General features: G+C 43.5%; 1 protein-coding gene across 5 annotated transcripts in view; it reads left to right on the top strand.

The window, feature by feature from the left end:
- IQSEC3 (IQ motif and Sec7 domain ArfGEF 3) overlaps positions 1-22,011 on the top strand; it is a 103,481-nt gene that overhangs the window by 23,963 nt on the left and 57,507 nt on the right. For all 5 annotated transcript variants that reach the window (XR_009741775.1, XM_061444799.1, XM_061444802.1 and 2 more), the window contains exon 2: positions 20,479-20,559. Coding sequence is in view for 4 of the 5 variants with exons in the window: in XM_061444799.1 (XP_061300783.1) it covers positions 20,479-20,559 (81 nt within the window). In the remaining variant the exon portion in view is untranslated. The remainder of the gene's footprint in view (positions 1-20,478; positions 20,560-22,011) is intronic.

The following is a 22,011-nucleotide window of genomic DNA, read 5'->3' as shown; positions in this document are numbered from 1 at the left end:
GACTGGTTAAAATACCTGTAAAGCTAATCTATTAGTAACAACTGAGCAGTACAGGTCAGCTTCATTCCTGTTCCTGTGGTTTATTAGTGATGTGAACTGTTTAATTCCAGTTTATTTTGTGTTGCCTTTGCTACTTGTAATGAATGAATTGGTTTGCTCAGACTGGAAGGGCCAGGTTTATACTGCTCAGGTTCAAGGCCTTTTTCTGGTTATATGAGCACATTTGTTGTTCCACTGACAGTTTACATAGCATCTGCGCCCTCAGAGCAAGGCCAATACTCAATTGAGATAGGCACAGAATAGTGCTTCTGAGACAGACATACTCTCCCAGGGCCACAGTTTAGGCTATGCAGAAGAACACTAGGATTCAGATGCCATTCTTTTCAAGGAGAGGTACCCATTTCTGTTCCTTGGGGTTGTTACCCAGTAAAGGAACTTACACTGACCTTTAGGGGAATACCTGGCCGGGCAAGCTACTGGAAAGAAGTCACTTGCACTCTAGAAAGCTTCTCCCTCATTTAAAGAGGCTTTTTGCTCTGCAGATTATCAGAAATCAGGGCAGGGGAAAGCAGTATGGGAGGGCTAGATTTGACATCTACAAGTGTTAGTAGTCAAGCACAGTTCTGTCTCTTCACCCTAACTCTTTGAACCCTTTGTGCTGTTTTCTTCCTCTCACGTGAAATTAATTCTTTTGGCTCTTGTTCAATATGGTGTTAAGTACCTACTTAATCCTTTGCAGTAGTAGTTTGAGCTGCTGAATAGAGCAGAAGCTTGGACTATTGCTTAGAAACTAGGACTGAGGTGTTAGAAAGGCAGGAGCTTCATGCTACAGACAAGCTTGCTGTGTGACAGTGGGCATGTTGTATTGACTCACTTTTCTTGAGCATCCCCCTGTGCAACTACGTGAGTGTTACTCATTTCCCTTGCAGGGGGTAGCACGAGGTGCCTGCCAGTGGGGTTTGTTAAGAGCTTTGAGAGTGCTGCCTTTGAAAGATGAACAGTTTTGCTGCAGTGAGCGCTGGATGACTGGACATGTTTGACATCACTTTGTGGAGCAAAGGAATGAGTAGGACTGTGCAATGTTATCACAAAGGGGAGACGGTTTCTGGGACAGTTTTTGAAGTTGAATTCTATATATCATTTTAATGCAAAAATGTATTTTAATTTAGACATAATACAAGGAGCCACAACTTCAAAAACCAGAGTAGAGGCTCACTGAGGCAGCATACTGGAACATTCCTAGGGCTTCCCTAGAGCCACCACTGAGCTTTGCATCTTGACAGCCTCTGACAAAGACAGTCACATACTAATGCTTAAGAACTCCATTTTGTCTTCAAGTCGGGTTAGGTGGAGCAGTTTCAGGTACAAACACTGTTTGGTGAGAGCTCTCAGGGTGGCAGTTCTAAATACCTCACCCACATCCTATTTTTCCAGTACCCCAAAGCAAGCATAACGATTAAGACATATGGGTGACAACACAACTTCCTATCCCCACAGGTGGAACATGGACCTTGAAAAGAGAGAAGAGTTGCCTGGGAAAGCTGAAGGGAAAGAAAAACAGTGAGAGTGTTCTGCTAGTATCTGACAAAGATTAATACATTTTTGGTATTTAAATATGTTTTGATGATTGAGCCTGTAGGTGGCTATGGCATTCCGAATGCAATGGCACAATTTGCCACTTAGAATAATAAGAAATAAACGTGGAGGCTGAAACTTAGATCCAGCTTAGCAGTTTTCAGGTAAGTTTTTTGGATTCAGAGCGCTCTTGGGAAGAGAGAGAGGCATAAAGTCCCTGCAGATTCAGAGCAAAGGTTTTCCTCTCCAGTCACCCTGAATTAGGTAGAAGAGGAACACAGTTCACTCAGTCTTCCACATGCCATATCAACAATTGGAAAAAGGCTGTTATGCAGGTCATACAGGACAACCACAGGTTTCCTTTTGGCCTCTGGCACACTCATAACAGGGCAACGTAAGATGGATTATGCGATAACTAAACATGAGAACATTCCTGCTGTTCTTTCCCCTTCAAACGGAATTTAGCCCTGGTGAGAAGTTCAGAATTGACGTTGCAAAGGTCTGAAATTTCCTGTTTACCTCAGAAAACAAGCACAGCACAGGCCGTGGTAGCTCAGGCTTCCACGGGGTGCCTCAACAAATCATCGTCAAAGGGATGCGCTACAGGAGCACGGGGGTAGTATCCTTGCAGCCACCACCACTAAGCCCTTTCAAAGTGTCTTCAGCTCAAGGATCAGAGGTCTTTCTAGGCATTCCTTAATGATGTGCCTAGCTCCTGCAGGAGGTTCGCTGGGCTCAGTGAGGAGATGGGGCAGCTAAGGACTACTGCTTTTTTTTTCCCTAAAAGTGAGGCAGGCACACACCGCCTTCTACTGCAATCTGTGCTTTCTCTCAGCATCAGCTTAGTGGGACACAGTCCCATACTGGCACGCAGGCTCTGTACAGATAAGTGGGACCATTCACACCTCTCTTGCTGTTGCTTCAGTCTTTTTGCGGCTCATGCTGGATCATACATTGTGTATTTTATGCAAGCCAGAGAGTTTTCAGAACTGCAGGCCTGCACACATGACCTCTGTCTAAACCCATGTTCAGGAAGTATTCAGCATGGAATCATTAGGAGCTGTTAACATCAGGCTGTGGAGTCTGCTACCCACAGAAGAATACTCCCATGTGAAAGTGTTACAAATGTAAAAAGATTGAGGATAGGCAGGACAACATAGGTATTGCGAGGGGAGGCTGCTGTGTGAGAAGCCATATTGCTTATTGATTCTCCTGTTTCAAGTGGAAATTAATGACATTCTCATGCAACAGATGCAAGAATAAGATCTCTTCAAAAGCAGGAAGAGCCTTCACTTGAATGCAGATAGTTAACATTTGAGTCAGGACAACCCTTAAGAGCTGAACCGCCTAGGATTCACTGCATGGGACTTGAAATCAGATTGCATACAAACTCAGTGGAAATACTGTTTTAGTGGGAGTTGGAGGAGATCCCAGTTGAATAACAATCAGATTCCATTTCAACCCTTACTTTTGGCCAGCTGCTTCTTTTGTATGTGCTGGGAAAGATTAAAAAGTTTGGAAACAGTATTCATGTGGTGCCTTCTCACAGTTCTGGGGCATTCTCTGCCTTTCTCACTGTACCTGAAGTGCTAACAGTTTAATAAGACCAGGGTTTGGGGTTTAAGAGAGTGATGTTAAAGGGTTGCATATAGCCGGCCAGGATACATTCTGTTTCAATCAAACCCATTCTGCCTGGAGAAAACTTAAAGGACAAAGGATGATTAGATGTATAATTGATGCCTACGCAAGCAAGTAGGTGGTCAAAGATATTTCAAGCTTTATTTACCCTTTTCTGGCTAGCATATTGATAGCAGTTGTTATGTTTCCTCTGAAAAGAGTGAGTATTGCATAGCGGCCTCCAAACTCCTTCCTTATATTCTGAGAGACCTCGGACTCTCTACAGAGGTCTTCCTGTACATCACTGGAAACCTTGAGGTCTTCTGGAATCCTTCCAGTCTTTTTGCTTATAGGGGATCTGCTAGTACATTTACAGTTTGCCTTATGTTCTATTTATATAAACTTCTAAAATGGTCAACCTTTGTTAGAATCTCAGATCCTGTCTCAAAGCTGTTGATAAGTGTATAACACAGGAACATTACCATGGCACGTACGAAGTTCTCCAACAGAGCTGGACAAACTGATTGTATCACAAAGTTCACTGGATATATTATTCATTGATTTTCACTTTATTCACACAGCTACAGAGTGAAGAAAAACGAATTCTAAAATGACTCAATGTCATTTGCCTAGCTGCTGTATAAGAACAGAATCCTGCTTCTGCTGGTATCAAGGGCTGACATTCCCATTGAACTTATTGATTAGATAGGAGCTACAAGTCTCCAAACCAGTTCCATCTGTGCATAGGCTACGGAAATGCCATTGATGCCAATACAATTACAGTAGGGTTGTATTTTTCCTTAAGCATCCTTTTAGATGATTCTTCTCCACAAAATCCAGTTTCCCACTGGTTCTTAAATTTCATGGTAACACAAATTCAGCCTGGGTTTGACTATTGTTTGTTTGGGGCTTTTTAAACAGCCTTATTATCTGGAAAGCACATAACCCAGCTAGGCATTTTCAGCCATGTCAGCAGTGAAAGATGTCTACTCCAGACAACAGCTTAACAATGGTACCTGAAACATGCAACTGAATCATAGCATACAGTTACACCCTGTGGCTGAAGCAGCAAAACCCCTGTATTTTTTCCTCTATTGATGCCTTTTATACAATTCAGTATTGTTTTGCAAAGAGGCTTGAGATGTCCTATGACAGTAATCACTATGAAATCTCAATAAATGCTAGAAAAACATGGTCCATTCCAAGTGCAGCCTAACCATGAGACTCCAATCTGTAATGCAACCTGTTCTTCAAGATGGGAAATTCTGTCTCCATCCAACTAAGATTCTGTCACTGTTTGGAAGTGAATGTGGGAATAGAATCCAGCCCTGAAAAGAAAGAGTCTCTTCCACTTAAGTTATTTAAAGAGCATTACTTTGGCAAGAAAAGAAAAATTATTGCTATTCTAAGACCTTGCAGGTTCCAAATTAACATCCTCTCTGGAACACAAAACATACTATTCCAGTGAGGCTTGTCTGTGCTGGGTCAAAACTCTGACACTATGATCTTCATTCTCTCAGTACCATATAGTGCAGAGACAAGTAGATCACAAGAATAAAATTGTTAAGGCAGTGGTTATTCCTAGAGATACAGGAATTACAGTGCCTAGTAACTGAGGACATAGAAACAGGGTCTGATATGTCTTATGTATTCCAGTTATTCTGTTAATTTACTTTGGAAAAAGGAGATGGTGGTCTTCAACAAGCCTAAAGGGGTGGAAGAATTCAATTGTTCTGCACAAAGGTGCAACACCAAAGCAAATGCCCTTGAATTCACAGTGGCATCAATTACCCTGAGCTTGGCAGTTTGGAAGATGCATTTTCAATTATGAAGTAAAACACAAACAGAATAAATAAAACACAGCCAAGTATGGCATTGCCCTTTATTGAGAGCCATGTAGTGAAGTAGCAAAGCAGTTGATACCATAGTTAAAAAGAGGATCATTTTGCAAGGGGAAGGGAAAAGGCTTTAGAATCTGCCCTTCCTTAAGGAGACAAACGTAAATCTTATGTACTTGCCTCCCCAGCCTCCAAGCTCTGCCGTGCTTCCTTAAAGGAAGGAGCCTGGTACCAGCAGAGGGAATTTCACGGCAGCTGAGTTGAAAAACGCTATTAATGAGAGCAACTTCTGACTTGCAAGAATTGACTTAACCTTTTTATTTTAGTATTCACCCTTATACAAAATGCCTGTACCTCAGGACTACAATGTACTGCTTCTTTCTACCACAGACAGGCACGCACCAGTACTTTTAGTGACATCTCTTTGGTCATTTTGTAAATATCACATGATGCATTCTTTCCTGCAAAATCAAATTTCCTCCTGATAGAAACTGCCTATCAGAGTACCCCACCACATAGACTGTAGTGACCACTGTTCTTTTCCTCCTGCCAAATTCTCTGTTGTTTATGACATTTCAGATCCCAGTAAGGACCAGTGCAACTGCTGCCACACAGACCAGAGAGATTAATCTGTTAGCATCAAGCTTAATTTGAAAATATGGTGGGTAGAAGGAGAAATAAACACATCAGTGAAGTGTGAGTGTATATGGCTTGAATGAGCACTGGCTAGAGTGGTGGTGAAAGCAATTAACATTCATTGATAAACAACTGTTGGGAGAGGTACAGTGAGAAGGGGAATATATACAATGAGAATCAAGTGTAGACTGAGCTATGAGATCTGCTGTTTGATGGCGAAGTCAGCTGAGAAACATGGAGCTATCAATACAGCTGTTTTCATCTAGTCCAGATATGATGTTGGCCATTGTATTGAAGTAACCATGACCAGAGAGGAGGCAGGGATAAGGAAAGTCCTGAAAAGATGCCTTTCTAGTTAAAATAGAAGGCAAGTGTATAAAAGGTAGATTTGCCTCTCAGTGTTATTTACTTGTTGGTTTTGTAAGCAAGGCAGAAGAACTTTTATCTCAAAAATAAAGAGGATGTCCTTTTCTCACCCCATTTAGGTGTTCTGTCAGTTTGCTGCGAGGATGGACATTATTCAGTATTACTTACCTTCCACTATGAATCACTTTTGATTTTCTTGTTTTTTAATCAGGTGACTGCTGACTCTATAGCAAGAGTTTCACTTTACGGATGGTCCCAGATCCCAGGTCCAAAATGACCTTGGAGGTTTCAGCTGGTAGAGTCTCAATAGTGGTCTGCAGCTGCAACTCAAATTCTGCCTTTCTCAAGGTCACACAAGGAAGAGCCCAGGATGGTATTCCTGCTTCTTCATACATTTTTCTGCTGCGTGAGCATGCTGGTCTCTGCTAACTGTGTAGGGAATCAGGTACTAATCCTTTAGAAGAGGAAGTAGCAGCCATGGGAAGACAGGAATTCTTGGAATACAGAATCAAGGCACAAGGTATGAAGAATCTTATCTCCCTGTAGGGTAGGACTGGGGTGGAGCAGCGTGTAAACCACATGGAAGTAGAAAACCTTGAGACAGAGTACCCCTCCTAGCACAGGAGGAAAAGTATTTAGTCTCCATGCACATTGGGTGAGGTCTGCTTCATCACCATGAAAGAAATCCAGTGACTAATGTATCTCTGTCACAATTCGCTTGTTCTGGAGTTACCCTGAGACCAACTATTATGTGTAGGTACTCCCTGGATGCAGGGGGCTGTGCTCCAGCTGCAAGCAAGGCTGAACCTGCTAGCCTACGAGTGTGATATTTGCTGTTACCTATTCATACTTGTGCTTAGAGAACAGAAAGGAAGACGGCTGTTCTTTCTAATCCAGAGTTCTGCCTGTGTGCTTCTCACTGTTTGTCACTTGTTCGATTAAAATCTTTTTTTTTTATTAGGTTGTTTTCCCTGTGAGAGGCTCCAGTGTCTCTTCCCAACACCTTTTCTGCAGCTCTCGGATCTATTCATGCGCTATACTATATTTTATACAGAACAGCAGCTGCCAAAAGTAGAGTTTCCCCCATCACACAGCTCCCAAGGCTAAACTAGAGTCTAGGCAGAATCTGTTCATCACAAGAATTGAGATTTCAACAGCTTCTAGCGCTAAAGTAACCACAGATGCACATACTGCCACTGCTATCGCCTCTTCCCAAGATGGGAAGTATTGTCACATCCCAGCATCTAGGGTCTGGAACTGTCACTGATGTAGCTTCACAGCTAAAGTGTGAAAGCACAGCTAGCACTTCCCGCTTATGCTTAGCACACAGTGTCAGGTCCTACAGCCCTTTTGGCACGAGGGTATTGAGGCAAACTTGTTATATCTCAGTTGTTAGAGGATTGTCCAATTGTAAGTACCACAAGGTTCAGAAGGTCTGCATCAGCTGTCTTGTCTCAGGAGCAGAAACATCATCAGTCACTCAGCTCTTCACTCTGATACCTGGTAACTGTTTTTGCAACTTCCCTGAAATACCTCTGCAGAAATCAGGTTCTGTAGTAGAGGAAAATATGTTTATATTTCCAGAACCACACCTTTTATATATATGTATATATACACGTAAAAAAATATGTATTTTATATGGGTATATACAAATTATTTCTTTCTTTCTTTCTTTATTTATTTATTTTCCCCCAGATAAATGAAACCAAGAACCCCAGCACATAGTGGGAAGTTCAAAGCTTTGTTAAGTAGAGAACATTAATGGATTTGTAAGTCAGATGCTTCAGCACGTTAAGACTCCCCACAAAGCAGAAGCTGCAGTAAGGCACCACAGAGAGATCCAGTAGTACAGGCAGATATAAGCAGTACATTAATTTGAGATGACCTGTACATTTGGTGGCAGATGCACGCTATATAGGTTCCTACAGTCATCACCGACTGAAGTGCTGCTCTTTTGGCCAGGCATATGAGTGTAAGATGACATTTGTATCTCAGTTCTGAGATAGGGCATGGATGAACAATTGATGTATGCAAGGCATCAGATTAAGAAGTGATGTCTTCTCTATTTTTGTGGTGATTTTTTTCCCACTGCTGCCACACCAGACAAGGAGTATAAAATAATCCAGCTCCTGGCACTAAGACTAATTTAAACTGTCATCATCTTGTTAAGTTGACTTGACAGCGCAGTGCATGTCCTACCGGTTTTAAATCCCAGGAATTATTGAGCAGTTAAGATGGAGGAAGGAAACAACTTCTGTAGCTTTTCCAAATCTTAGGATACCTCATTAATTCCACCTGCTCTTCTGCTGCCTTAGCAAAGTCAGGAGCTTATAAAAGCCTCAAGAAACTGTGAAATCTCCTCTTAACCCCAAACCAAGCATCTGTGTTGGTAAAGTGCCGTGCATACAAGTTGCATCCTCTTCCCACTTGCATCAGTGCCAAATGATACTTGTCTTCCAGGGCAATTGCATATGTAAATTCAGCTGCTCTTGGTGTCAACCATCCGTTGTGTCCACAAGCAGTCTTGAACACTGCCTACTTCCCATGTGCCAGGGCTGTTGTGGAAGCGCATGTGGGTGTGTGGAAGGGAAATGGGGAAATTAAATTTCCCCTGAGACAATGGTGACTATTCCTATCTGTCATGTGAGGCATTCGAGTCAGCTCTGCAAATGGTCCTGGCCTTTTCCTCTGCTCTTTCCCTTCCCACAGCAGGAGCAGCTCAGTTCTGAAGCATCTGAGAACAGGAAAATTTAGTCTTGTGCAGCCAATAGGCAGCCTATATTCTATTCTGCATTCCTAATTCTCTTTGTTCCCCTTCCCAGTTAGGACTTCCACTTCCAATTGTAGGTGCCATTGATGCAACAGCTCGAGATAACTGGGTTTCCATAGCCAAGGCCCTAAACCAAGGGCCTGAAGCAGCCTTCTGCAAGCCAAGCCAAGCCAAACAAAGCCATGATTTTTCTTACTACATTCAACTGCATTCCTTCTGTTACACTGTTTTGTGTCAAGCCTCAACAGAGTAGATTCTGAGCAGCTCAGTGCTCGACAGCAGAACTATACCCCACAGAACAATCTTGATAATCTTGGGTGAGTACGTGCAGAATAAAACCACTACTGAGATTTAGTACACCAGCCCAGTGTGGTAGTAACAAGCTTTTAAGTTTGTCTTTAATGGCTGGTGAAACTCACTGTCATATTGCTCTGGTATCCAGCCTTGAATACAGAGCTGTCTGCAAGGGCACAGAAGTGCAGTGGTACAAGCAGCAAATCTGGTCATGCATTTCCATGCAGGAGCAGGTCTACAGAAGACAGTGCTGCTAAGGTGCATGAAGAGCTCAGTGATGAGCAATTTCTGTGCATGCAGCTAATTTGCATGTTGATGGGATTCTGCATTATTGAAGAGCACTCCTTCATATAGCTTTGTGTCAGTCTCCAGTGCTGAGGGACAGTTTGATTTTAGCCTCTGGAAAATTCCAGGGCTTTCTTCCTGTACTAAGGGGTTAAACACAAGCCACATGAGTGAGAAGCCAGTAAGAAATCTAAGCCTGATTAAAACCAGATCTAATACTCAGTCATAACAAAAATCCTTTTACTGAGTCCAATTCTGGCACTTATTCATAAAGTAAAAATAATTTATTCTTACTGAGGAGGAGACCTAAATTCCGTTTATATCTCGCAGTCCCAGTAATTATGTAGTTGAGGTTGCCAGTTCCACTAACACAAGCCTTAGCTTTTTTATGGTGTTCATACATATTGGCTCAAAATAGGAGAGAAATAAAAAAGGTGTTTGTTCTGCTAGCAGAGCATTCAGGCAGAGTGCTAGCTCTGGATCCCTTTAGGAGGACCACATACTCATTGGTATTAGGATGACAAACTATAATTATTATATGAAGAACTGGAGGGGATTTGGAGAATGCTTCTGAGTGTAATTAAAGTGAACTTTTGCCAGCTATTTTCATTTTATGTAGTTATGTTATTTGAGCAAAGAAAAAAGGGCTTTTGTATAGTACGAAACAGAAGAGGTATGAAAAGATGTCTCAAAGCTACAGGAGGTTGCTCTCAGTATGCATTTGCAGACATGTAATTATTCCATTACATATAAAACCTTTGAAAGAAATTATGATATTGGAGATAGTCAGAAATGAGGGATGCTGTCTTGGAAAAGGTCATATATTGTCTTGGAAAAGTAGTTTTATATTAATACACCATCTTTCCATTAAGAAATTAATAGATCCAACTTCTGTTTATGGTAATTATTTAATTTAAATGATTTCAGGAACTTACACAAACTCCCCCTCACACATGCTTCAGATTTATATAGCAGCTTCCTATTTGTGATATCTGAAGTACAGTTTTGCCTGCAACTTATTAAACCTCTGCTCACTCACAGTGAGTGTTGCGTGTGTCAGTAGAGGATCCCCTCCACATGATCGGCTGTGCACATACACTTACAATATCAGGTTGCTCTTTTGTACAGTAGCTGGTTTTCCTAAGTAACACTGTTTACCCTGTTAACAAATCAGAGCAAATGATGTTGTGACTTGTCTATCACAATAAGTCATCAGCTGTTTCCACCATTGACAGAGGATCTAAACAACATTGATGGTGCACACTGGGCTATTGCATACCCCAACCTACGGTATTTCCTCCTATCATGGCCACTTTGCCTTCTTCCTCTTAGTGCTTACAAAGCACCAATCCAGTTAGCAGACAGCCATGTGTGGCTGATGTTCCTCTGGAAGAGAGAAATCCAATTTAAATGGAGTGAATGGACTCCCCATTGACATGGGATTCAAAGGCATTTCAGGAAAGGGAGCCCCCCCCAACCCCTCTAGCAGCTGATGACAAACTCTCTTCCACCCAGGAAGTTTCTCCTGGGAACTACTTAGCAAGTACAGTCATTTGCCTCGTCCTGTTCCTGTTGTGCCTCAGGAAAGAAATTGATAGCTATAGGAGAAGCTTTGGAGTGAATCTCTTCTGCTGGGCAAATAGGAGAGTATGAGAAGCATCCCCATAAACCCAAAGAGTATTTCCTCAACTAGTAATTCTATGAGAGACACCAACATAGCTGCATCAGAGATACAAGTATTCCTCTACAGAGAGCTTTCAGCAGTGCTCACTCCTCTCAGGCCATTCATGTGTCCCAAATCTGAATCTTTTGCTCCATCCAAGCTGAGTATTATTCCCAAATCTCTTCAAGTTGCTGCCTTCTATTAAGGCACTGCATGTATATGCAATACATTTTTTATATTTACTGCTTTAAGGATCAGATTTTCTTTGTGCAGTAGATACTTGATCTTTAGTTTCCTCCTGTGGACAATTTCTGTCACCGAGACTGACTCTGGTTATAATAAAGTTAGTCCACAGATAACTGAGAATGAATGTATCATCTTTAGTTCACCTTAAGTAAGTTACATCATCCCACTGCAGCTGAAGCACCAAAAGCCACAAACCTGCACAAAGAGTGATGCACCTCCTAGCATGAGAAGTGCTGGAAGTCAGTCAAAAAGCTGGCCGCAGCCTTTGCTTCTGGCTGTCACAAGATTATCTGGCAGACTGGACCCAGAAGTCAGAATGGAGTTTCCCCCTCTAGGTGATTTCTGGAGCATATTCCGTTCCTTTTTCTGTTCTTACCCATTTCTAGCACATAGAGGAAATCTGGCTGTTAGCCCAACGGCTCCTTGCAGGTGTAACAAATGCATTAGATTCCCTTCAAGTGTTTCTGGGTAACAAAATGGACTTGTCAGCAGCAATTTTCACTGAATATAGCGAACACACAGGTGACGTCTTTCTGATCTTTCTCACTCTTGCGAGCGATGTCTGGAACCTAGATCCTCAGGTAAGGAAATTTCTGTCAAGTAGCCTGTTAGCAACAAAAGAAAAGAGCGTATCTAGGTCTATGGCAGAGGAACAGACCCCACTGAGCCAGAACATGAGGCCACAGCTCATTTTTGCTATCCCCCAGACACGTTGCTGACTCTGTCCATAAGTCCGTGGATGCCAGCTCACATTATTCCTTCACACTCAGACCCACTTTAGTACGCATCCACAGACATTTGTACACGGTTGATTTTCTTTGCACTGAAGTTGGCACAGAACACCCCAAATCTTTTTCAAAATCTATGCACTCATCTACCAGTCATGACCACATTTTTCCCCAAGAGAAGGGGACATCTTCAAGTGAAGAGTGAGGATGTACAGGAGAAATACTTGCCGTAAATGTGGACTACAGTAAGTTGGGAAGCCAACTGTTCAGGAAGATACGGCATTATCATCTCCATCCCTACAAGCAGATGGTGATAAATGAATGGCATATTTGACATATCTGTTATAGTCACCCAACTAGTTAACCAAAAAAAGATCAGATCACAGCAGCATTGGCTCAGATCTTCTTCCTCCAACACAGGAAATTCCATTTCCCCAGCATGGTGCCTTGTGCTTATCCTTCCAGGCTGTGCTGTTCTGAAGAACCCACAATAGCTCAAAGACACACATTTGCGTCAGCATGTCACATTGAATTTTCACTTTCCAAACAGTAGTGTATGCATATGGTATTTTATACTACTGAGGTGCATTTGTTTTAAGATATTTTATAGGGTCTCTAAAACCAATATATTCTGGTGAAATACCCTGTCAGTGGGAATCCTGTCTTCATCCAATCTCCTAGCACTAGAAAAACAGATTATAGTAAAGATTATAGTAATGCTGTACAAATGATGCATGTCTTAAAATGAATTTGCACCAAGAAACAATATGATTAAGCAGGTGCTAAGTAGGTTTCAGAGGATGAGCTCTGATCTTTTGATCATCACATTTGTAGAGAAACGTCATGGAAGAAGATACTCACTCCAGTGCTCATAAGGTGTTCAAGGCAGGCCAAGTTTCAGACTATAATACATACTTGATTTTTCATTTTTTGGCAGGCCCTGTAGGCAACAGACCAGAGAGTCAAGGATAAGTATGTGGAATAGATATGAAGTGGTTCTGTATAGACTACAGTGGCATAGTCACTGCCATTTGAGAGGATGTGTTTGATGAAGGAGTTGAGGCAGTGATGACTTCAAGAGCAAAGTAAATCTGTAGCCATAAAACTGACAGATGTGGAGTATAGGAAGAGGTAGGGGCAAAGAAGTTATGGAAGGGAAATAAAACCAAAGTAGCCTAGAGGTGTTGATAAGAGCTTGCAGGGTCAACACAGACAAATTTCAAATCATCCTCCTATCATCTTTTGCTCAATTTTTTCCTCCTACTTTTGTCCTCAGCAATCTATCATACAAATCTGACTCCAAACTGTTTCAGTCTTATTCTCCTCTTTGGGGATTAATACTGGGACGTTTTTTGACTGAATACAGAAGTCTTTGACTATTTAGGAAAGATTACCGAATCAGTACGTTCCTAAAATGCATCCCAGGGACACTCAGGTAGCGATTGTTATAGCTGCTGGGAATGTAAAATAAAATGACATTTTCAGTTCTGTTGCACTCCTACACTTCAGTATCTTGACTACTAAGCCTCTTGTCCTTTAACACAGGATTTCTCAGACAGTCAGATTTGCGAATCTGGTTTGTGTAGCTCTTTTTCAGAGATAGCCAACATCAGATGTTCAAGAGGAAAGAGCACAAAGGGTCACAGTAGATAGCCATGGGACACCCATAAGAGCCGCTCTATAATGCTGAAAAATTAGAGTCCTGTAACATTAGCTTTGGGAAGGATCTGCATTAAGTATTTTCATAGGATAATATTTAAAGTGTCCGGTTACTCTCCGAATCTTGTAAAATTCTTGCCATCCACTGTATACCGTAACAATGAGAAGGCCTTCAAGCTTACAAGGAGTTAAAGAACTTAAATTCCAGAAATTGAATTTATGGATGGTTTCCCCACAACATAAACTCTGCTCATACTCAACTACTTCCAAAACAGCAGTCTAATTACTTACAATCAAGAGGAGTAATGAAGACAGTTAGAAAGTTTTAGTGAGGGTATTTTGGAGTGAAGAACCAGGGGGAGTACTAAGCTAGTACTGGCTGTTGGAGAACCTAGTGATCTTCATTGTTCTTTCAGTAGGGGCCATGCCAGATATCCTACATAACTGACCAGGGCAGCAGTCACACTGGGATGCAGGGGTGATGCAGCATATTAGAGAGAAGCATGCTCTATATGCTCATAGTGAGAGCAATTTTCATTCTGTCTTCTTTTAGTATTTCTTGTAGTCTAAAATCATTCATGCAGAAAAATACAGAGCTGCTCTTTATCTCTGGGAGCAGGCCACACTGGATATTTGTTTAATTAAAGGTGACTGATGGAGAGCAGGGAGCACCACTGTTTTCCATATTCTGTCTGGGTTTGGGGTTCGCTTCTGTAGGGGGCAGGAAAAGAAGAAAAAGGGGTTAGACTTGTGTGGCATAGTTCAGCTCTCAGCAGACAGGCATCTGTATTTCAAGGCGGCTATCTCCAGTGCTAAACTAGTGGGCACTGATGAGCAACAGCACTGAATGAACATAGAGCCCAAAGGGAAATGCGACTTGTCCAAAGGGAAGACAGAGCATTAAAGGCAATTGTGGGACAGTGTGTGTTCCTTGGCCCTGTGATGTGCAATCTGGGTAGCTACAGAGACTTCAAATTTTTTGGAGCTTAACTCTTGTACCCTCTACAACAGCAGTTTTTAAGAGGAAGAGCTTTGGCTGTTTGGGATCCATAGCTTAAAGACCAAAGCAGCATGAGTCAGAAGACCCCTTTACAGCATAGTCCAACTTCCTAAGAAGCCAGAAAGGTAGAGCTACCTCCTGAGCTGACTAGACAGCTTGTGCTAGCCAGAAGGCTTGGCACAGTCCTCTCTAAAGTTCATCACAGAGCCGGAATTGCTGTGGCTGGACAGTTCATTCACAGATACTCCCTCTGAGGCTGCAAGTGGCTGGCTGGAGGATGCCTCTTGTCAGGAGCAATGTTAAAGACAACTGAATAATATTCAGTCAGTTGTTTTCTCTCAGAGGAGAGGGGGCTAATGTTTCAGTTGACAGCGTGGGTTACTACTGGGCCAAGCATAGCTTTCTCTGTATTTGAGATAGGTCTGGACTGTCAAATCCTTGCCTCCAGAACACGCGTCTCAGCTAGACGGAGCAAGGCACTGACAGGCTCAGGCTGTTCCCAGTCCTCCTTTTGCATCCAAGCTTGTCCTTGTCTTCTGCTGCTCCTCCATACACAACTCTGGCAACACTTACCTCAACAGGCCTTTCAGCATGCCTCCTCCTCTCTTTTAGCCTTCTCTTTTGCACCACACAACTCCTCTTCACTCACCCTTTCTTCTTGGTGGCTTTTCCCTTCCAAGCTTTCAGCAGGGTGCAGTGCTAAACATAGTTTGTATGTTTTTAAAGCAATAAATTGGAAACACACAATTCAACAGTATCCTGACAGACAGGGGAAATCAGCTTTCTTCACAATCACCTCCCTGGTCTGCCCACAACAGTGTTTGTTTAGTTGCAGTGCCTGCAATGGCTTGCAAGTCTGAGGAAGGCAAGGTAGAGGACATAAAGGAAGAGACAGAAAGCCAAAAGAGAGAGCCCAGAACCTACCATTTTCATTGGCAGACCATTGCCATCTACCTGAAGTATTGAAAAAGAAAAAACAATTACAGATAAGCACCCCTGAGTAATGAGTCTGCATCAACTGTCACTGGATTCAAGACATGTTGCTTTCCTCCCTGTTTTTCAAAGGCAAAACAAGCCTTATGCTTTCTGGTGTCTAACTCCTCAGAGGCTGCACATTCAAAGTTTATGTAGCCTTACTGACTTACAAAGTAAGATATGTGTAAAAACAGAATAAAAAGAAAGCAAAGAAAGGCAAAAAATAAACCCACCATCAAAAGTCTTACACTGACTTCAGACAGATAATAAATATCTCAAGACTCTAAAGCTGCAAAGGTTGACAGCACCACAGGGGAATGAAATCGAGGTAGTCATCAAAATCCTGCCAGGCCCTTTTGAATCACAGCAACAAAAATAACATCTTACCTGAAGACTTCACAGAGTTAATAAGACACCTGCTTTCCAGGTGATAGTAAGCCCCTAGGACACTTGCCTTTTGCACCCAGATGAGACGTCCTTTGCCCAGGTATAATTACAGCCTCTTCGGGATGGGACCAGGACCACCTCTTCCATAGCAAGTTAAACCTTTCCCAGCCTCTGTCTGGGTTATGCATCCCACGCTGCAAAGGCAAGGGCATGGATTTGCAAGAGATCAGATATGTGCAGGATCAAGAGATGGAAAGAAAGAGGAAAATTAATAAGCGTAGTCTCCAAGGTGGAACCCAGTCCTTGTTTTTGTATGCTTGGGCAGCATAAAAGAGAAAGAGAAGCAAGCTGTAAAAGAATGTAAATAGACCCAGAGCTCCAACTGCTCTTGGGCTTTTGGGGAATTCAGATTTAATAGGAGTAATAAGATATCCTTCCCTGCCACCAGTCAGGGGAAGAGCTCTCTGCACAGTTTTGGAATGCTCATTTAAAGCTCATGTACTTACTTCTATGAGGCAGTGTCTGCTCCTCACTACCTCCCTGGTGGTTTCTCCATGGGAGTCACAGCCCATGGATGGGGACTCGAGGATCCCAAATGGCCTGGAGGCAGATCTCTGCTGTGGGCCTGATCAGCATCTGGTAGTGGTACATAACAGCTACTCCAGATCTTGGGATCTCAGAGGTTCAATAGGACTCTGGCTTGTGCAGCAATGCCCAAGTTTAGTGTTAAATGCCCATGAGAAATGATGAGAACCGGAGTCAAGAACTGACTGTGCAGCTGCAGCACTCAGACCACACTGGTTCTCTGAAGAGTATCTGTGAGAGTGAGCCTAGAGTTTTGCAACTTCACACCACTCTCCCTTTCCCTGTGCCCATTTCAGTTTTTTTCTGCGTTTCTATTGTGATAATCAACTGGCAAGGCATTTTATCTACGTACAGGCTTCTATTTCTCAGGGTTTTTTTTCTGTCCTTGTTCCTTCCTCTTTTTCCCTATGTTTTCCCTCCTTCTTGTTCACTTTCTTCATGTGTAATTAGGAATTGGAGTGGTGCATCTGCTGTTCGAATAAAAGCAGAGAACTCCTAATTTAGGGAATTACAGTTGAGATTAGAAATGGCTGAAATCTGGGGTGTACATTGGAAGATCCCATTTGGAAGTTGGTGAAGGGGCTGGAGAACAAGTTTTATGAGGGGTGGCTGGGGGAACTGGGGTGGTTTAGCTGAGGGGAGACATTATTGCTCTCTACAACTGCCTGAAAGGAGGTTGTAGCAAGGTGGGTGTTGGTCCCTTTTCCCTGGTAACAAGTGATAGGATGAGAGGGAGCAGCTTGAAGTTGTGCCGGGGAGGTTTAGATTGGATATTAGGAAATAATTCTTCCCTGAAAAGGTTGTCAAGCATCGGCACAGACTCTGCAGGGAAGTGGTGGGATCACCATCACTGGAGGCATTTAAAAGACATGTAGATGTGGTGCTTAGGGACATGGTTTAGTGGTGGACTTGGCAGTGCTGGGTTAATGGTTGGACTCAATGATTTTAAAGGTCTTTCCAACCTAAATGTTGCTATGACTCTATGATTTAAAAATATGTTGTTGCTTTATCTGGAAGTAGCCTCTTTACCTGCAGTGGTTTCTGTAGAGATGAAATTCAGTCGGAAATGCCAATCCAGAATACTCCTGAAACCAAGCATGCTGCTCAGGGTGTATGCCAGCTGTAGCTGAATCAGCTGAGAGCCTTGTGCATTTCCACACTGCAGCTGGCGATGTCTGTGACTGCAGAGCTGACTGCCTTGGCACAAGTGCTCCACACCTCTTGGGCTAGCCAGCTCCCAGCATTGCTGCTTTTGGACTTGGGCAGAACAAAAACCTGGGTGGAAAATCTGATGGCCCCTCTCTGAGGGCATGGCTGCACTGGAGACGTGAAATATGGAGGCAGCCTGCCAAGAAAACCTGGAAGAATCTCTGTCAAACCCAAGATGTTTTCCCCAGGCAGTTTATATTTGATGAGTTGGTGGGTTTATGCAAAACTAAAATTTTATGTGAAAATTCCTGATGGATGGAAGCAGAGTGACATGGTGTAGGAGCTGGAATATTTGTGTGAGCCTACTTTAACATAGACTCAAATGTGATTCCCACCACTTGCTTCAGTAAAAAGACAACAGAAGTGATTTATGGACACACCAGTCAGATAAATGCTTGCCACTGGAGAAGTTTAAATTAGAAACCACCTAGTGAGAACCAGCAACAACCAGGCTGGCAGGAGAGAAGGGATGTGAGCTGGGTAGTTACACAATGGAAGACAGGAGATGGATTTGGTATGTCGCACAAACTTGTCCTCTCTTTTCCAGCAGGTTGCACATCAGGTAGGAACTGTGGCCATGTCTGTCAGATTTTGATTCAGACAAAGGTGGTAAGCTTCACATTTCAGAGTGATACGGGGTGTGCAGGGCCTTTGGAAGAATCTGAGACCCCATGGCAAGTCAGGTTTTACTGTTTATGTCTGGGCTAAGAAGATGCAAAAATATTTTTAGAAGAAGGTGACCCCATTTGAGCCCTTAGTCTCTGTATTAGCACCGAGGACAGAGCTCTAAGTGCTTCTTTCACTGACTTGGAGACAGGGTGATTTTATGCCATCCGAGGACTGAGCCTGCTTTATCTCCCCTGCTTTTCTTCTCCTCCTTTCATTTTCTTTTCCATTTCCTAGTACTTTCCCCCCTTGACACTGTGTCTCTTTCTAGTGACTCCTTTTTACTGATGAAGGTCAGTGTGTTCTGAATTGGTTGTTGATTTGTGCTGCCTACAACACCTCAGGGGCCTCCCTGAATCTCATTTTCAGAGGTGCAGAGCAGCTCTTACTGGGTTCCAATGCTGTGATAAGTGCCCAAGTGCCCAACAGCCCTGAAAACCAGGCTCCTTAAAAATGTTCTCAGGCAAGAGACACAGAACAAGTCACTAAATATTAGTGAGCAGTTTTGGAAGTTTATGATCACAGAATGGTTTGGGTTGGAAGGGATCTGAAAGCTCATCCAGTTCCAACCCCTCTGCCATGGGCAGGGACACCTTCCACTAAACCAGGTTGCTCCAAGCCCCATCCAGCCTGGCCTTGAACCCTGCCGGGGAAGGGGCATCCACAGCTTCTCTGGGCAACCTGTGCCAGTGTCTCACCACCCTCACAGTTAGGAACCTTTTCCTAACATCTGATGTAAATCTCCCCTCTGTCAGTTTAAAGTCATTCCACCACGTTCCGTCACTACCTGCCCTTGTAAAAAGTCCCTCAGATTTCTTGTAGCCTCCTTTAGGCACTGGAAGACACAGTAAGTTCTCCCCGAGCCTTCTCTTCTCCAGGCTGAGATAAGCCCAACTCTCAGCCTGTTTTCACAGGAGCGGTGCTCCAGCCCTTGGATCATCTTTGTGGCCTCTTCCAGACTCACTCCAGCAAGTCCACATCCCTCCTGTGTTGGGGGCCCCAGAGCTGAACACGGTACTGCAGGTGGGGTCTCATGAGAGCAGAGTAGAGGGGCAGGATCACCTCCCTTGACCTGCTGCTTACGCTCCTTTTGATGCAGCCCAGCACATGGTTGGTTTCTGGGCTGCAGGTGCACACTGCTGGGTCATGTTGAGTTTCTTGTCACCCAACATCCCAAGTCCTTCTCCTCAGAGCTGCTCTACAGTCTCTGCCCAGCCTGTGTTTGTGCTTCGGATTGCCCTGGCCCCTGTGCAGGACCTTGCACTTGGCCTTGTTAAGCCTTGTTGAAGTTTGGTCTAGGATTTTTCCTTTGGATAAATACTGCTGCCTTTTTTATGTAATAAACACATTTTAGCCTTTCGTTTTTCATTTTGCTCAGGTTTGTTACTTCTTAGGGTTTTGCTTTCCTTTTCTCTTCCACTTGCCATTTTCTCAGCCCCCCCCCCCCCCACTTGTGCTTGTTCTTTCAGCTCTCTTCTACTATTTCTGGCAATGCCCAGTGCTGATTTGCTGAGGCCATTTCTGTGCTCTAGAGAGGTTTCAGGAGTTAATTTAGCCACTGTCAGCAAAAAATCTCAACTTTTTTTGCATTACAATGTCTAGGAAACACATCTAAAGAGATATTCTGTCCCAAAAGAAATAGAAGTTAGAGATAGGCAAAACTGTTTTTCATTAGATGCATGGGATCATGAGGCAGATACTGATAGAAGGAAGGCTTTTTATTTGGGCACATTTTGGCCTGTTCTCTACAGCTTGACAGCAGCAGCAGCACAGGTAAGGTAGGGGAATAGAATTGCCAGTCCCCTTCTCTCCTGCTCCCCACCACCTCAGAGTGCAAAATGTTCATGTAATAATCAGGTCTTTCAGCATCATGCGGAGTCCCTGTTCCTTTGCAACAGCCCTGGGAAAGACATTCCCCCTTGAGTTTCCTGCTGAGTAAGCCAAACACTGACCTGCTGTGGTTTGTTTTTTTCTTACAGGAATGAAACTGTTTTACACCAGTTCTGCTGCCCAGCAGCTGATGCAGAGCAGAAGCCTTCATCTCCAGACTCCTCACCAAGGTGGGAAATTGCTGTCAGCACGACCTTTTCTTTTCCATCCCCTACTTTCTTATCATCCATCACAATCATCCTGCCCCAGACAACACTCACATATTATCACGCCGATCCTCCTCCATCCTCCCTTATGTTCCATGTCCCCAGCACTGCCATCCCTCTCTTTTCCCTCCTAGAGACTACTGTTCATACTGTTGTGTAATTGCTCACAAACCACCTCTGGCCTCTACTCACGTACCTCCAAACCCATACTTTCAGCCTCTCTTCAAACATCTACTTCAATCACCCCACATTCACACTTGTATCTTCTCTTACGTTTCTGCATCACTTTAACACCAGTATATACATGCTTCACTCTTCTCCTTCCAAGTAGTTATCCCACATAAGGTACCTGGACACACACTGGTATAGACCCATAACCTTTAAGCTACAGCAGAAGTCACCAAACAAACTCAGGGTTCTGTCTCACACACTGGGGCATGCAGTTTTACATGTGTTGAAATGGTCTGAGCTTACCTGTGAGGGACAGTTACAGACAGATACTGTTAACTATCACCAGCTTGTATTCAGTGAAGCCCCACCAGCGGTTGTTGTAGCTCTCCCTCATTCGTGAATGACATCAGTGCTGAGGCCAAGGGGTCCAAGGAGCTCCAAAAATACTTGAGATGCACATACTCCATATAGTTTCCATGCTTGGCCTTGCACCTCTCTTCTTGTCATCTCCTTCTCCTCTCACTACTTCTTACACCTCCATCTCACAGACCTACTCCTTCTTCTCAGGCCTCATCACCCTTCTGTCAACAGCAAACAGGTTTCACTTCACAGATTTCCCTCCTCACACTGCTAGACTTTTGCATCTGACCTTTGGCATCTCTATGAGAAGCCTTGTTACTAGGGAGGGCTCTGGATGGATGGATCAGGCACTGAATTGCAGCAGAGAGGCTACAGCATTTTAGAAATTATATTTCTCTTGTTTGTTCTGCTCTCTGGAGCAGGCTGTGGTTTCTGTTTCCTTCCAAGGGAAGTGTGAGTGCTGGACAAGTGCGAAGAGAACGTTGTATATATGGGTGTGCTGAAATACAGGGTTCAGGCACACTTGGAGACAAGGCAAAGAAGCAGGACCACTCCTGACCATTTGTGTATGAAGATGTATGAAGCCCTATGCCATCTGTGCTGAGGGCTTTCAAGCACTGCTAAAGTTTGCATGACAGCCTTGTGGGACATCTGCAGCTGCACCTTTGTGGTAGGTGTGGAGATGCTGGCAAGGAAGAGGAGGAGACAGCAGAGATTTCTGTGGTAGGGACAGCTACCTCTCCCTTGCATTTCTGGGGAGAGTGCTGGTTATGTGCTCCATTCTCTCTGAACCCAGGCTCAATTTTGCCATAGTGTTCTATCATCATACCCTGATCCTTGACCCTGCCCCATTCTTGTCCAGCCTCCATCTTATGTCTGATCAGT

This window comes from Pezoporus flaviventris, unplaced genomic scaffold (genome assembly GCF_033815535.1).
Source record: "Pezoporus flaviventris isolate CSIRO_AGI_PZ_B2104156 unplaced genomic scaffold, CSIRO_AGI_Pfla_v1 ptg000002l, whole genome shotgun sequence".
Classification (NCBI taxonomy): Eukaryota; Metazoa; Chordata; class Aves; order Psittaciformes; family Psittacidae; genus Pezoporus; species Pezoporus flaviventris.
This window is presented reverse-complemented; position numbering and strand designations above follow the sequence as displayed.